This window comes from Geospiza fortis, unplaced genomic scaffold (genome assembly GCF_000277835.1).
Source record: "Geospiza fortis unplaced genomic scaffold, GeoFor_1.0 scaffold408, whole genome shotgun sequence".
Taxonomy (NCBI): domain Eukaryota; kingdom Metazoa; phylum Chordata; class Aves; order Passeriformes; family Thraupidae; genus Geospiza; species Geospiza fortis.
This window is the reverse complement of record NW_005054330.1, coordinates 3,106,265-3,122,127: the sequence shown is the minus strand read 5'-3', so window position 1 is coordinate 3,122,127 and position 15,863 is coordinate 3,106,265. Positions and strand designations below refer to the sequence as shown.

Here is a 15,863-nt window from a genome sequence, read left to right as displayed (position 1 = left end):
CCTTGAGAGTGATAGAGACAAATAGCAGCAGCGAGGAGTGGGTGTGCTGATGGTGACAGTTTCAGTAAGAACAGCAGCCCCTGGTATTTCCTTCTGTCAGCACTGAGTATGTGTGTCTGTGCTGCACTTCAAAACTCTTTTTCAGGGGCAGGAGACAGATAATGGTTATCAAATGTGGTTTCTCCTGGCTCAGCTCATATGGCTTTCTACTCTTAATTTAATTATTTTGTGGTTAGCATTATATTGATTAGATAATTAGTGATACACATTATATATATATATATATAATTTATAATTTATATATATATATAAAATATATATCTTAATTTATTTTAAGAAAACAAGCATTTAAGTCCTTTAGCAGCAAATATGTTCTATTATCAGGAATCATTTAGATAAAGCCTTGTGTTTCTGCAGTGAAAGCATATACTTCCAAAACTGAGATTAAAAAAAACTTCTTCCGAGATAGTTATCAGACTTAGCATCATATTTCCACTAATTTTGTTAGTTGTAGCTTGTCATATTTGAAGTCATAAATGAACTTATACACTAGCTGTGGTTTGGTTTATTTCCAGGCGGAGATGTTTATTCAATATACTTTAAAGAGTGTGGTCTTAACAGGGTAAAGGAGACACCCTGTATCAGAAATGTACACAAATTCATTCAATAAAAAAGGTGCTTTGTAAGTCATGAATTGATTTTGTTAGCAGGCAGACTTTCTCCTTTTGAATTTATTGTAAAGACAGCTTGCGATTCTGTGTGTTGTTTCCTTCGTAGGAAATACATTTTATTACATTTATCAATGGCTTACTTAAATTCTCCCTCACGAAGATGACCAGGGCCAAATACTTTTTCTACCAAACCTTTAAAAAATTTTGACTTTTCAAGTGCATCTTCTTCTCTTTCCTGTTTTTCTGGCATAGTTTCCTTTATGTCTTACATTCCCAGATCAGCAGCCAGGGAGGGTGGGGACAAGAAGAGAGGTGTCAGGTAGATACTGTCTTTGGAAGTCATCACTTTGTGTCCTTTTTAGTGGGTGGGGTGGGAAATCGATTCTCTCAGAGGTTGCATTTTGTGGCGTGACCTAATGAATAATTTACAGAGTGGCAGTGAACTCTGCTGGGTTGCTGGTTGAACTAAGCTGTCTCCACATCAGGTAGGACCTTTTGGTTTCTTACCATCTCTCTCTTTTAAAGATTATTCAAGAATTATTTTCAGAAATTTGTCTCAGAGTAGGACTAGTTCAGAATTTAATCTGTGCCTTTTTATTTGTTCCTTCCTTCCTTAACATAGATCTTCTGTTCATAGTTTGTCCTGAACAAGTAATTGATTGCAAGTAAGGGGAAAAAAAAGCAGAAACAGATGAAGCTTCAAGTAACACAAGTTCTTGGCTTCATTCAAATGCTTCAGCACATATTGCCAAAAAACGTGAGGGTAGAAAAGAGAGAAATGTGGTAGACTTAACTGCTTCAGAGTTTTTGTGATGAGTTATAAAGTCTTTGAAAGCTGAAAGGTTTTTTCAGTCTTCCTGATAACCTTTTAAGAGGCACTGTAAACACAAAATAGTCTAACTGCTTGTATTATCTGTTCAAATTTAGAGCACAACTTTTCTGGCCACTTTTCTTCTCTTTTAGCTGTTTCCTGTTTTAGATATTGACAGGCAGTTTCCTGATTCAGACATGAGTGGTGCTTCCTTTCTTCAAAATTCCTCTTTTTCATGTTTCTAGTAAGACAGACTAATTTGACTGTGGAAAACAGCAAATTCCCATGAAAGAAAATCCCTCCTGCTATTCTGAAAATGCAAGCTCAAAAGAATTTTCTTCCACTCAGTGTTTCACATGATCTGTGGGGTTTATGATAATGTGCTAGCTCTCCTGTCTCCCTTTGTTTTGGCTTTTAAAAACCAGTCTTTGTCCAGGGTTATTAGAAGAAGGGAATGCCATTTGTTGTTATGCCAGGCATGGATTTAGGGGGAAAAGCTCTGGCTCCGTGCTATGCACAGCAAGTGGGAATGGCCCTGCCACGCTGCATCATGTGACTGCAGCTGGGAGCTCTGGCCATGAGCAAGTCTGCTCAAGTTTGTGCAGCCAGATCAAGCTGAAGTGGCGACTGTCAGGGTGAGTCAGCCTGAACCAGCCAGTTCTCCTGAGCTGCTGCCATTCATGTGATGTTGCTCCCGGGCTAATGCATCCTGGTTCTACACCTTCCCATAGGTGTACCCTGGGAATCCAGTACCTGATAGATATTCTGAAATCTTTTAGGATCTTGGCCCTACATAAAAATTGTATTACACCAATACATTTGTAGCTCTCTGCATTAATATCAGGGCAGATAATAATAATATGTATTAATATCAGGGCAGATTTTTACTGTCTAGACAAGGATAAGTCATATAGATAGTATATAAATTTACGCACTGTGGAGTTTGTAGCATTGTTAGTACATTAGAAAAAAAAATTGCAAAAATATCCATACTTATAAAGACCATGTGTTGGGCTAACAGGTAAATTAAAGAGAGGCATGAACCAATGTCCATCAGGCTACCAAAGAAACTTCTCTTGGGGAAGAAAATACCCCATAACATCTTACAAGATTTCAACTTTCTATTAACTTGGAAGCAATTTATGGACATTATCACACAGTTTAGGTGTCTTAACCAACTTAACCTCTAGCTTTGTCTAACTTGCAGTTATTGCCATTCACCATTTTTACTTATGGAATGAAATATGTAGACAACAGCAAGGGTTACTTGCAGGCGTAGCTTTTATCGCACAAGTAAACAGCTGTGGGCAGGCAGAAGCAAGTTTGCTCCTCCCATGCTTCAAGCCTGGAGAATATAATTCAGCTCCAAGTTAGAAGACTTTTAGAAGTGTTGTCATGGGATGTTGCTCAATCTGGGAAGTCTTGGCACTAAATTATGCTGCTAAGCAGAAGCTGGGCTGACACCACCCACGACTGGCTGTAGTTAACTGCAAGGACTTCTCCAAAGAGCAGCTGTGTACTTACACAAGGTAAAGCTGTATACTTAGTGCTTTGAGTAAGTTTTGCTGTTTTAACTCTTTTCTGCACGGCCCAGCAGTAAAAAAAATTCTCTGCTAATTTGAATTGTGGGAGGCATGAGGGATCATGCAGACACAACCAGCTTTTGACCAGACAGGAAATTACTGTCAGTGAAGCTGGACTGCAGTATTGCTTACTTCATTCTTTGTTGTGCTTGATGTCTAGATTATAAGAAAATATTTGCAGAGCTAAAGCTCTGTTATACATGGAAGGGATAGTTCAAGGTTATTCTGTATTGACATTGGGGACTGTGCTGTATTGCAGGGCTTTAGTTATGTTTTGTTTAGAGCTACTAGAAACATTTCAATCTTCACCCACCTATTTTTTGCCACAATTCTTTTTTCAATTAATCTGCTTAAAATTATTTGGTTTTCTCTTGTCATGCTCTCAGGTGGTCCCTAATTCTTTCAAGGACCTCCCCTAACACTTGACAAAGCCTGAAGTTCTCAGAACTTCAGCTCCTGTTTCTGCCACACTTGCTACAAACACATTTTTTAAGTCTTTAAAAAGTTTCTAGGCTTGAGCTTCAAACACTTGCCAACTAGGTCTGAGTTTTGTAGTGAGAATACAGGAGAGAACTATTACCATATTGTGGTTGGGATTTTTGGTTTTCTTCTGATTTTCTTCGATGGTGCAATTTAATTGCAGCTGATTATATTGTTCCCACCTCAAAGGAAACAGTATAGACAGACAAGCTGAAAACAAGGTTTCCTAGAATAAGCCTCTTCCTTTACCTTAGAGCTGTTTGTAGCAGAGTATTTTTCCAGCTAGAAGCCACAGAAATTCAAATGTGCTATTTATAATGTATTGATTGCAGCTCCTCCTGTAGTTGCTATTAAGCCATTTGCTATCCATACCTCGCCTGCCCCAGCAGCACTCTATATTTAACCCGCATGCCTAGGTCTTGTTCCTACCAATTCTGCTCTGGCTTTAGCATGCCACGTCTGAGCTGAAAAAAGAACTAAATCCCTTGGGCCAAATTCATTCCTGAAGTTGCTTGATTGAACACATTGCATTTATACTGAGCACAGATTTGGCTCACACCTGACTTTGTCAGCATTCACTGTGCTGTAACTAAGTAACAAGAGCATGGTCGTTAGGGGACAGATGAATAGCTTTCTCTACGGTTATTAGAGCACCGAGCACCTTTAAGGAGTGCAGAATCTGTGAAAGGAGGAGTTGGGGAAAAGGACACCGCTCCTTTTAGAGTCTGTGTAACAGAACTGATAAGCTATTCCTGTGATGTGATCGAATGTGACTGAATACTGCAGGCTCTTGGACTCTTATTCTGTAAAATCCACAGGAGAGCAGCACAGGAAAAGATCGGAGGGAACAGCTTCTGCTATACTAAGAAAGGTACATATTTATATTTTCTTATTTGTCAGGCTTGACACGATGTGTTATCTTAGATAATGTCACTATTTTAAACAGTGGTGCTTTTGAAAGAAGTGGTGTTTTCCACATTCTGACTGGCACTCATTGTCAGGAAGCCAGTCCGTGGGCAGCAACAGCTTTCACAGAGAAAGAGTAGGACATATTTGTGTGTAATGCATTTGTACTGTATTGTAAATCTTGACAACTGAAAGAAGTGAGATGAGATAACCCTGACTAAATTGAAAATTTAATTTATAGCTATAAGTATGCTGGAATTCGGTATTCATTTATATTGAAGAAAAAGCTGAATGCAAGTCAAGCTTCACATTCAAGTTCAGTCACATTTGGCTGAATAGCTCATTTTATAAGTGTTTTGCTGCAGATGTACTTTATGGAGGTTTTCATTCTCAAGAGGGAATTCTTCTACTCCAAAAATATCTCTGAAGAAGAGACAAAAAGCGAGTACTTTTGCTTGCCAGCCCTGTTGGTGCTTATAGAGTATCCTTCTGATGCCCATAATGGATATTTTTTTTTACCTTCTGTCCTTTACAAACAAACTCATATTTACCAATACTGTCAAGCACATCATACTGCTGAACTCTGTAAACAACCTTAAACAACCTTTACTTTGTCTCTGCACTTCTGCTTACTCAGTCATGGGCTTCAACAAAGCCCTCAGGTTCAGAACCACATGCATCTGCACAGCTTTGCAGTATTGAAATACAGAAGAAAAACTTCCTGATTTACAGCTTTAGTTTGCATTAATAGAAAAGAGCTTGGTCATATCAACACTGCAAGCAACTTATTTGCCATCCAAGTTTAGCAATATTTCCCAGCAGACTGGTACCCAGTTTACATCTGCCAGTCTCATACTGTTGTCTTTCAGCATTCCTTCAGGATCACTGGAATTAAAAGTGACTGGGAATTTTTTGAAAAAACATAGTTTTGGCAGCAGTCCTTGAAAACAGACCTTAATGTGTGAGGCCATTCTAAAGCTGTCTCAGAAAGCAATTTCTAGACAGAGACCCCCTATGCCCACTCCAGGCACTTTTCTGGGGAGAGCTTTCACTCAGGATTTGAAATCAATCCCTATCCTGCTCTATCTCAGGCTTCCTCTTCCCACACAGTGTTTGATTACCTGCTATGCTGTGGAGAATCCTACCTTGCCTGGTGTGATAGAGTTGTTAATTTTCATAGAAATAAGTCATCATTTCAGGAGAGATTTCCTTCCTAATCCTTCAGATCCCTCAGCAGGTGTCTTCACTACCAAGTTTGAGTCGTGCACTCCCCCCAGCCTGAAGAGCAGCCTGTGGACAGCAGAAAGCTGTGCTGGGAGAGAGACAGATTTACAGTAGATTAGCTGGTAGCCTTGGAAGCAGGGCAGGAGCATGCAGTGAGGATTTGGGGCACTAAGGATTCAGCCCTGTGATATCAGGAAGAGACTGTGAAATAGGTCTGTCCTGAGAGCAGTTAGCCAGTTTGGTCTTTCCTCTTTCAGCGCTTTCTCCCTACCTCCATTTCAGGCAAAATCATTCAATAACAGCTTGATTTTACTCCCTGGGGAACATGAAAATCTCAGCTTATAAAACTCTTCACAGACCAGCTCCTAGTGTGCTGTCAGGGCAGAGCACTTTCTACTTTTGTCAGTCCACTGCCTCCCAGGTAGGATTTGTACAGTTCTGCTGAGCCACCCTAACCACTGGTCTTAAACACTGGTACAAATAGTACAAACACATCTGGAGTGCTCCAGTAGGAATAAGGACTATCAGAAACAAACTCTTCCTAGGGGTACCTGAAAGGGTCATATTCCTGAAAAGCTGTCCTTGCTAAAGACCTGGCAAAGTGCATTTCTTATCCTTGAAGAGTTCTCTCACCCCAAAGTCTGGCTTTAATCGTGCAGTGTGTTCACTAGGTCAGTGTGGATTAGAATGCTACAAATTCCTGTGGACCTGCATGTTGGATGAAGATGAGGCCTCTCTGTGTGGCCAGTTCATTCTGAACACTGCACTTCTTTATGGGGCACACAACCATTACATAAACCTTCTGCTTTGGCTAATAGCACCAAATACCATCGAGAGAATGGCTACTGGGAAGGGAGTTTTAAGTGAGTAGCAATTATCCTAATTGAAATCTATGTGGGGAGAGTGGATTTAAACACCCTTATGAAGCTTATTTGATGGGGCTCCCAAGTAGGCAATAGGCACTTTTCTGTTCTCTTCCTTTCATTCAGTTAGAAGAAATTTGTATTTGTTTCCTTTCAACATGAGAAGAGGGAAGAAGAGGGAAGACAAAAGGCTATGGGGGCAGAAAATAATCATCAGAACTTTGCATTTATAGAAGACAGAAAAGTTTGCAGTGAAGCTAAATTATAGTAATTTGAAAAAAAAAAAACTGAGAGGAAAATCTAGATTTCAGGCAAGAAATAGTGAAAAATTATATAAAGACTTTTCAGATTGTTTTCATGATGTCAGTGGAAAATCTGAATGTCAAACTCCCAGACTAAGTTTCCATTGAAATACAAGCTATTCACATTTGGCAATACGATGATTATTTTTCACAGAACAGTTGCACTCACTTGAAAATACATAAACAGTAACAAAAGAATAGAAGGTAAAAAGATTTTTTTTGACCTTTAAATGTACTAAATTACAAAGTTGTTGAATTGTGTTGCCTACAGCAACAGGATAAAATATGTTTGGCAGAAGTTAGCTTAGACTTTCTGACCAAAATACTTTGCCTTTCTTTCTCTGGGAAAACATGAAGAAAAACAAAATGCCACAAAAGAGAGATTGCCTCATTCAAGACAGCACAGGACTAAGAATCAGAAACTCCAATCCCAGCACAGCACAGCTCTCCTCTGGCCTAGTGCAGAACATTGTTAAAATATGTGTAGAAATGTGCTGACTCTTCTGCATTGTTTTCACAGTGCTTCATAAACAGCTAATATATCCATACTAGTGTACAAATCCTCTGCTTACTTCAGTTCATCAGTGTCTAAAGGCATCATTTCAGCAGAAGCTGAAAAAGGTTGAATAATATAAACTTATCAAGTGCTCCCCATTCACCAGGTTATGTGAGTTAATAAAGTCAAAATTAGATTCTAAACCCTTTAGCACCAGAATGCTAAAGTACTGTCTGGATGTGTGGAGACTCGTAATGAACTCTTAAACAACAAACCAGTACTTGGCAGTTAGATTAAATGCATGAAAAATTACAGCAAGACTGCCTGTACCATCTTTCCTCAAAGGCCTGAATTGTTAGCTGGCTGGAAGCCCTTTAGGAAAGCATTTGAAGCACTGCTTGTCTCCACATTTTCCCACTTGTTCATAAACTCAAGAATAATAATGCCACATAGGCATTTGCTGTGCAGACAAAACTATTTTGCCTTTCCTCAGGTGTTATCCATACATTCATAGCAGGGACTTTCTGAAAAAGATTTATTCAGCTTACAATTGAAAGTTTACACACGTAGCAGTCACTTTAACTCTTGGGGCAACACAGAGCAAGATAAGACAGCTCATCCAAGGCCAGATTAGAAAAACATTGCCAAAATGAGACTCACAGCTAAGTCCCCTGGCTCAGGGTCACAAAGTTTACTCTCATTCCAGCCCTGGAGAATAACAGGCAAATGTATGTGCTGTCTTTGTACAAAAGGGGTGGGGTTTTTTGTGATAATGTTCAGGACTTAATTTTCAGTGCAAAGCAAAGCAGTATCAGTTTATCCAAGCTAAAACTGTAATGAGAAGCTCTGTAATTAGGCTTAGAAGGATTCACCTTGATTAGAAAAATGTTCTATCCAGCAGTTTTCCACATCACAAATATTTAAATATTTGTGATCTCTTATTTTTGCATCTGTAGGAAATGACATCTTGTTAATTACTCATAATGTGGTGAAATGTAAGCTTCAGAATAGTTAAATAGTCAAATCTGATACTTCTTTAATCCGCTCAGTGTGAATCTCACTAGGGTATATGCTTTTGTTAAAATTTAGACCACTTAAAGGTGCTTACTTTCACATGCTTTTTTCCTTCTCAATAAACATCAGCTTTTAGCAAAGGGATGTTGGTTTGGGATCAGAGAAGCAGTTGCAATCAGTATGTTGCATCACATTTCCATACACCTTCCTCCAACAGTGCTATGAAAACTTCGTACAGTTTTTATGAAACAGTGAAACAGTGAAAAAATATCTCAGCTCAATCTGGTTACTTGGACTTACCTTAATAATTGATGTTACCAATTGTTCTAATCCTTATTTTTTCATGTCAGGGAATTCAAGGAGCAATTATTTTTTAGCAGAGGTTGGAAAAATGTACCAGAAGGATTGATAAATAGCATTACTGAAAGATCCTTATTGTAACCTTTGGTGAAATGGCTGGAGTCAGCTGCATGAGAATAAAGAACAGGATGTATTGGTTTGGGCTCCATCACATGGGCATTTTTATGATTTTAAAAAAACTGAAGATCATATGATAGCAAGGGGATACTAAATCCCCTAACTTAACATCTCTTGGCATAATAGCAGATCCCTAAGTCTGAGCCAGTTTTCATGGTTTCTTTTAAAGCCATTGGAATGACTTAGGTGTTTCATCTCCACAGGCAGGTAAGTTGGGGCAGCAGATTCCCACATTTTGTGTCTGCTTCTCTCTTTGAAAATGTCTTTTTAAATCTCTGTAAACTGAAGCAGAGGTACTCCCATTCAAATGCTGATTGTTTGATTATGGTGTACATCAGGGGAAAACTGCTGAGCTGCATTATCAAGTTATGATTTGGTCTTATGAAACTGCCAAAATGAGTAAGATTAGATGCATAAGAAAATAACTCAGTGCTTTAGAAAGACTCATCAGTAGTTTGACAGGTTTGGGCATGAAATTTTAATATGTTTTCTTTTAAACTCTGTCTTCTCAAAACCAGATGTACTGATACGTGTTATTCATTCCTTCTCATAATGTTGTCCCTCCAGTTTTCTGTTTATTCCCTTGCTGAATTTTTCATTTGCCTGCTATTTTCCACTTCAAATTTTAGCTTTCAAAGAGAAGGCTCCCTTTATTATGGAGTTTCTAAAGCACAGAAGAGGTTGCAGTGCTAACCTGTGTATTTGGAACCTCAGTATAAGCATTAAATAATAAAAGTGGCTGCCTTGTAATAAGTGGTTATGGGAAACTTGACTGTATGCAACTTTTATTGCATACTTAATGAATCTCATGAATCCACATTAAAGCTAAAATTACTGTTGCATTTTCTAAAGCTGTCATAACACGACTGTCTCCTAGGTAGTGGTAGTTTTAAATTGGTTGAATTACACACTTAATTTTCATATCAAATATTTTCCAGCTAAGAATATGAAAGCAATTACCTATTTTGGTACAGATCTTTTTCCCCTCTGGGTACATGACCATCACCATGCCTCTTGCTCTTGGCAGACTGCCTTTACAGTCTACTGCTGTCACTAAATTTATTTTCACACCTAAGAAGACAGAAATTAAGAGGGACAAACTTTGAAAAATACTGCGTAAAAAAAAAGAAAACCAAAAGTGTCCTTTTCTCTCTTTTCAGAAGGTACCTTCTCTGGAAAGTGGTTTTCAGGATAATTGCCTCCTGAAGGAGTTCTGCTAAGAACAACCCATACTGCCAGTTTATGAAGGTGCTGGGGTGTTATACAGAAATATTATTAATAAAAAACCCAGTAGTTGAAAAACATTCATTGATACTTTAAAAATAAGTGAACTCATCTAGGAATGGAAAAATCAGCATGTACTCTGTAGGTTGTTTCTACCTGTGACCAACCTCTGGGGAGGCAGGTGGGCTCTGCTCTAACGTGTGGTACCTCTTATGTGTGGTAGCATTCATGTGGGATTCAAGTGCAAAGATCTGAGGCACTGGAAAAAAGTGGATCCCTCTGAGTTCTTGATTCAGTCAGTCTGAAAAAGAAGTCTCAGGACAGGGAGCAGGGCTGAGTTAGCCTACAGAGGCTGTCTCTCCCTGTTAAGAGAAATCTCATTAAATGGTCTCATATCAATGTTAAGCAATAAAGGAGGAAAGCTGTTCCCCCCAAAATACCCTACCTAGTTCATCTTGCTGCTCCCATCCACTCCTGCTGTCTGACAGATCTTTGAAGGGCAGCCCCAAACATGCTGGCAGGATCTCACAGTGCTGAAGTAACAGCCTGTGGCAAGGTCTGCCCAGAGAATGCCAAAGTGTCCATTGTAACCAGAGAATTCTGTCTGGCAGTGTCTGCAGTAATTCTGAATGCCAGCACTCCTCTGTGCTACAGGGACCTGACTGGAGCTGGACTGCCACCAAATGAGTCACGGGTCTGCAGGGTCACAGCTTCACGTGTCCAGAGGCAGGAAAGTCAGAGATCTGCTGGCCTTAGGAAGTGTTTTCTGGGCTCCATCCACTCCTTGGGGTTCAGAATAATTATCTCTCACCTGTGTCAGTAATCCAAATCCATCAACAACAACCATACAATCAACTAAGCCATGAAAGCCAAGTAAAGACCAGTCAAGCGAAGCTAGAGAGATATTTAATGTTAAACTAATGATCTTTCTACAGCCCCATCAAAGTTTTTAGTGGACAGATAATGTAAAAAATTTTCATGTAGAAAAACTAAAAAGAGCTGAAGTCCCATCTGAAAGGTGCAGGACAGTTGGGCCTGGTCAGTAGAACTACTTCTGCACAGAGGAAAAGAAAAATTGACATCCAGGCCTTCATAATCCTGTTGAAGTAATGAAGCAGGCTCATATTAGCTAGGAAAAAAAATACTCAGAAGGTCCAAGAAACGAGATATTAATGTGCTAATGATGCTGGCAGGCTCTGAAAGGAACATCTCAGGTCAGACTTTGCAAGAAGAGCATTAAGGGTAACTGTTAACATTGGTGACTGCTTAAAAGCAAAAGAAATAGACTTTTAACAGCTCCAAACAAATCATACTTGCTCTGCAACTAAGATAAGAGAATGACTGAACAAAATCAGCTGTACTGTATCTTGAGCATATCTCCATGGAAACTCAGTCATCTTCTGAAGTCAAAATATGTTCTGCATGATGATTCAAAATTTAAGTAGTGGGATAGATTTTCCCCATGTGTATATGCCAAATCCCACTACAGAATGGAGGTCAGACCATCCATAAAAAATAGGATTTTTCTGGGACGATATTTGGGAAACAAAAAAGAGAAGTAAGAACAAGTAGGAAGAGATTTGTAGGAATGTTGTTATCTCCTAGAATGAGATAATCCCTTTGTCATTGGTCTTGGGTAACTTAGGCAAAATTTTTGAGGATGTTGTAGCTCCTGTTGGATTTGATGCTGGAAGCTCCTTGTGCAGTGGCATGCTTGGAGCCAGGACTGAGCAGCTGTGTGGGGGAAGGGACCAGAGCATTAAATAAAGCTACTTGTTGACTGCCTGTAAAATTGGCTTCTAAAGGAAGTGCTACAGAGCACCATCCATTACCAAGTGACAGAGAGCCTTTTACAGCTACTTTAGACACAATCATAATTAAACTCTGTGTGTTCCTGTTCAGTAGGGTTGGTTGTGGGTTATTTAGCTCAATATTTACAAAAAGGACAGTCCTCTCCTGTGCCACCTTAACCCTGGGTTGTTTTTCTCTTTTCTTCCAGATGCTGGAGAGCTCTTCAGTCCCTTTGTTCAGTGTCTTCATCCTGCTTCTCATTTTGCTGCTCATTGTGTTGCTCATCAGGAAAAATGCCACCGCTGCCCTTATCTGGAATGAAATAATCCGGGAGAAAGTAACCAATTTCATCATGAATCAGAGCAAAGAACAGAGGATTTTAAATTTTGTGCTGCAGAATGCAGTGCGAGGAGACCCCTGTAGTGTGCTGGACACTATAGACAAATACTGCTCCCAGAAAGAGTGGGCCATGAACGTGGGTGATGAGAAAGGTAATTGTTGCAGGGGTCAGCATCTGAAAAGATCCCTCAAGACTAGCACAGTACAGGACATCTGATTGTATTCACATGGGCACTTCCATCTGCTGCTGCAAAAAGACCAACCCAAAGAGCCTTGTGGTTAGCAGAGTAGTTCTGTGAACAGTTGTGCCTGCTCGTGCAGATGTTTTTGAGGAGGGGTCTCCAGTGACTCATCCAGAAAGTCACAGCCCCAGATGTGGGTTTCTGTGTTGTGCACATTGCAAGCATGTAAGCAGAGTGGCAACTTATGTGAAAAATCTAGGGTTGCATTATACCATACTTTTTATATAGGGTGCCTTCAAGGCATAATTCATTATGTTAAATACTTTCAGATCCTTAACAGCAAGATAGAAAATTGAAAAAAAAACCAAAATTGTGTTTAACTATATGAATTTTGTATATGCAAGCATAAATGAGAAGTCTCTGTTGAAGGGAGAAATCCTATCCATGTCATACAGTATCAGACATTGTTGCTATTTAGCAAGTAAATCATCTTGTTCTTCTCTCCTAAAGAAAAATATGGGAACAAAACCTTTTTTTTTCATAGCTGCAGGAAAGCAGCAATCTTTTCAAAAAACTATAGTGGCAAAATGTTAATATGTTCCCTTATGAATTAGAAACAAAAGCACCTCTTGCTGGGAAATTTCTGGGGAAATTTGCTTAGTCTGGGATTAACACAGCTAATGAAAAACAACTGTAAGCATTGTGATAAAAATGTTCTTCTGACATGTGTAGTTTTTAAAGTAGCTCCTCAGCATATCTGGCTGGGGTGCTTAGGTGAGCAGAACTGTGGGTCATGGCTGAGTAGGAATAGTTAAAGCTCTAAACTTCAAACATTTGTGATTAAATTCTTAATAATTTCACTCTAATTTTGCTCTGATGGCCTTTCCTCAGATAAAAGCCATCAAAGCTAGAGCATCTTTAGTCTCTGAGATTTCAAGAGTGACTACATGGCCTCAAGATGCCTCATCATCATATTAATAAATAGCACCCAGAAAAATATCCCTTAATGACCATGGCTAAGCATAAAATCCCTTCCACTGCTTTTTGAGTTTAGTTATCTAGTTTCTAGCCATATAAATAAGAGGAAATTTCTCACAAATAAATCCTTTCCTTCAAAAGGACTGAATATAGTCACTGTCACTTCTTTTTGGGAATATTTTATGTTGTTAATAATTGACTAATATTTTCCATCCCACAAATTCATGCAGTGAAACCAGTTATTTTGCAGCTTTGTAAGTAGACTTTTCTTTTTTCCTTTAAAGATGAGTATTTGGAATAAGAAATTTTATATCAGACTACAGCATGTAACATTAGCAGCAAACATGAGCACTCAAAATCCAGGAGTTATATATTTCACAAATATGGCCAGTTTCTGCAGTAAATTCTTGGAAAAATTACTGCATTTCCCCCTTCTAACACTATAAATTAGTTGATTCAGGGAATTACATAAGTTATATTCAGGGAATATAAATTAATTCAGGGAATTCCTTATTCAGAAATGTGTATATTGTGAAACTAAGATTTCTTTTAGTTGAAAGTTTGCACTTGGAAACTTAAAATATCCATGATTAACTTGATCATAGGCCAGTTTGCAAAGGATACAGTATGTAATTTGACATCAGCTCTTAATTTTTGAATGTGTTGAGCAACTGAGTACATGGTTTTTTAAAGTTTCTTGTCACTAACTTGCTCTTCTGTATATGAACCAGTTTGGTTTTGTCAAAAGGTAATCTTTTCCCATTTTAATCAGGTAAAATTCTGGACAAGACAGTGGAAGAGGCCAATCCATCAGTTGCCCTGGAGCTGGGAACGTACTGTGGCTACTCAGCAGTGAGGATTTCTCGGCTACTGAAGGCAGGAGCTCGACTGCTCACTGTGGAGTTCAACCCAGAATTTGCTGCTATAGCTAAACAGATGATTGAGTTTGCTGGAGTACAAGATAAGGTAAATACCATTTTTTACAGCAAAACTAGTTAGATTTTGGTTTTGTTTTTTTTTTCCTTGTACCCATGGGCCTTATAAATTTAACCAGCTTCATGCTTAGTTACAGTGCCTGACCTCTCCCAGCAGGACTTCACTACATTGCTTTCCAAAAACCAGAAGAATACTGGGTTTCTCAATATAAACTAAAAGGTGTCAAGACTAACTACAAAAAACTGAACCACGGTCCGATTTGTTACAAAAGGTCACAGGAATCAATTGTATTATGTGCAATGGACTTCAAATGAGAAGTATTTACCCAAATCTAGCTGGTCACAGTGCCCATATCTAAGTTTTGTGCAGTCAGAAGTGTCTTGACTCTCTATAGCTGGTTGAGATGCAGGTGTTTCCAGTCTATATCCCCCACCCAGGCTGGGGGATTCATGCCTGAGAAGAGCCTGTCTATTCAGCAGACATCTCACTTCAATGGAGCTGGAAACACTGGAGGAAATAAGTTCCACCAAGGGACCTTCTAATGTGTTTCTTAACTTCTTGAAGAGAACCTGAAGTACCAGTACATCTAAAACTGCATTTCCCCATCTGATTTTATCTCCTGATTATCTCTGAGTCATAAAACAAACATTTCCTTACCACTTTCTTCCTCCTCCTCTCAGGGTATGTGGTTCTTGCCTAACAAAAATCCACGTGCAGCAGCTGCTTTCAGTTTAACAGTACTAACTCCAATAAACCTGTGAGGAAGATGTAACAGCCTCTGTCCTGTCTCTTCCCTCTCCTGGCTATATAAATTTTACATACTGTAGCCTCCATCTTTTTTCTAACCTAACCTGTTCTCTGCATTTTTGCTTCCCTTGGACTACAAGAAAACTACAACTAAAAAAAAAGTAATTAAAATCACTGTTTTCAACAGGAGATTTCCATGTTTCCAGTGAAGACACACATTATACAACAAAAACAACAGGTCACTTTTTCTGTTGTAAATTTAAAAACCAATAAAATCCAAAACACCCAAATTTGTTTTTTGAAACTTAACTGAGTTGGTTTGTCAAAAATAAAAAGGTACATTTGACCTAACCCTGCCAAATAATTCAACTGACACAATATTGAGCTATAAACATGGTCCCTGATGCCTGGCTACAATTTAAAATGAGCTGGGAGCATGTGATTTTTTCTTAATGGTTCACAGCTCATCACATGGATTTGTATTTCAGGTAAAACTCCTAGAAGGCCCTTCAGAGGAAATTATTCCCCAGCTGAAAAAAAAATATGAAGTGGATACTCTGGATTTTGTCTTCCTGGACCACTGGAAAGACAGATACACACCAGACACCATCCTGCTTCAGGTCAGTTTGCACTATTCTAGTCTTAAAAGTAAAGCAGCAAATATCTTCACGTCTGTGAGGCCTCTATTCTTTATGAGGGACCTCATCTGATGTAAAATGAAGACTGGCAGCCAAAACTGCAGCCTTACAAGGAAAGAGGATTTGAAGGACAGGAGCCTAAACTTTTGTTAAGGACAACTACCAACACTACATAGCTCAGGACTCAGTGAGTACTGCTGA

The 15,863-nt window shown here is 39.0% G+C and overlaps 1 protein-coding gene across 6 annotated transcripts in view; it reads left to right on the top strand.

The window, feature by feature from the left end:
* Positions 1 to 1,116: 1,116 nt before the first annotated feature.
* The window catches only part of COMT (catechol-O-methyltransferase), an 18,222-nt gene continuing 3,475 nt past the window's right edge, over positions 1,117 to 15,863 (top strand). The window contains exons 1-6 of one of the 6 annotated variants that reach the window (XM_031057517.1): positions 2,870 to 3,011; positions 4,364 to 4,416; positions 9,988 to 10,075; positions 12,051 to 12,333; positions 14,114 to 14,307; positions 15,513 to 15,644. In XM_031057517.1, the coding sequence (XP_030913377.1) occupies positions 10,070 to 10,075; positions 12,051 to 12,333; positions 14,114 to 14,307; positions 15,513 to 15,644 (615 nt within the window). In that variant the 5' untranslated portion in view covers positions 2,870 to 3,011; positions 4,364 to 4,416; positions 9,988 to 10,069. Of the gene's footprint in view, positions 1,157 to 2,833; positions 3,012 to 4,259; positions 4,417 to 9,987; positions 10,076 to 12,050; positions 12,334 to 14,113; positions 14,308 to 15,512; positions 15,645 to 15,863 lie in introns of those variants that run through there. The other 5 variants (XM_005421451.2, XM_031057519.1, XM_031057518.1 and 2 more) reach the window with 5 other exon arrangements.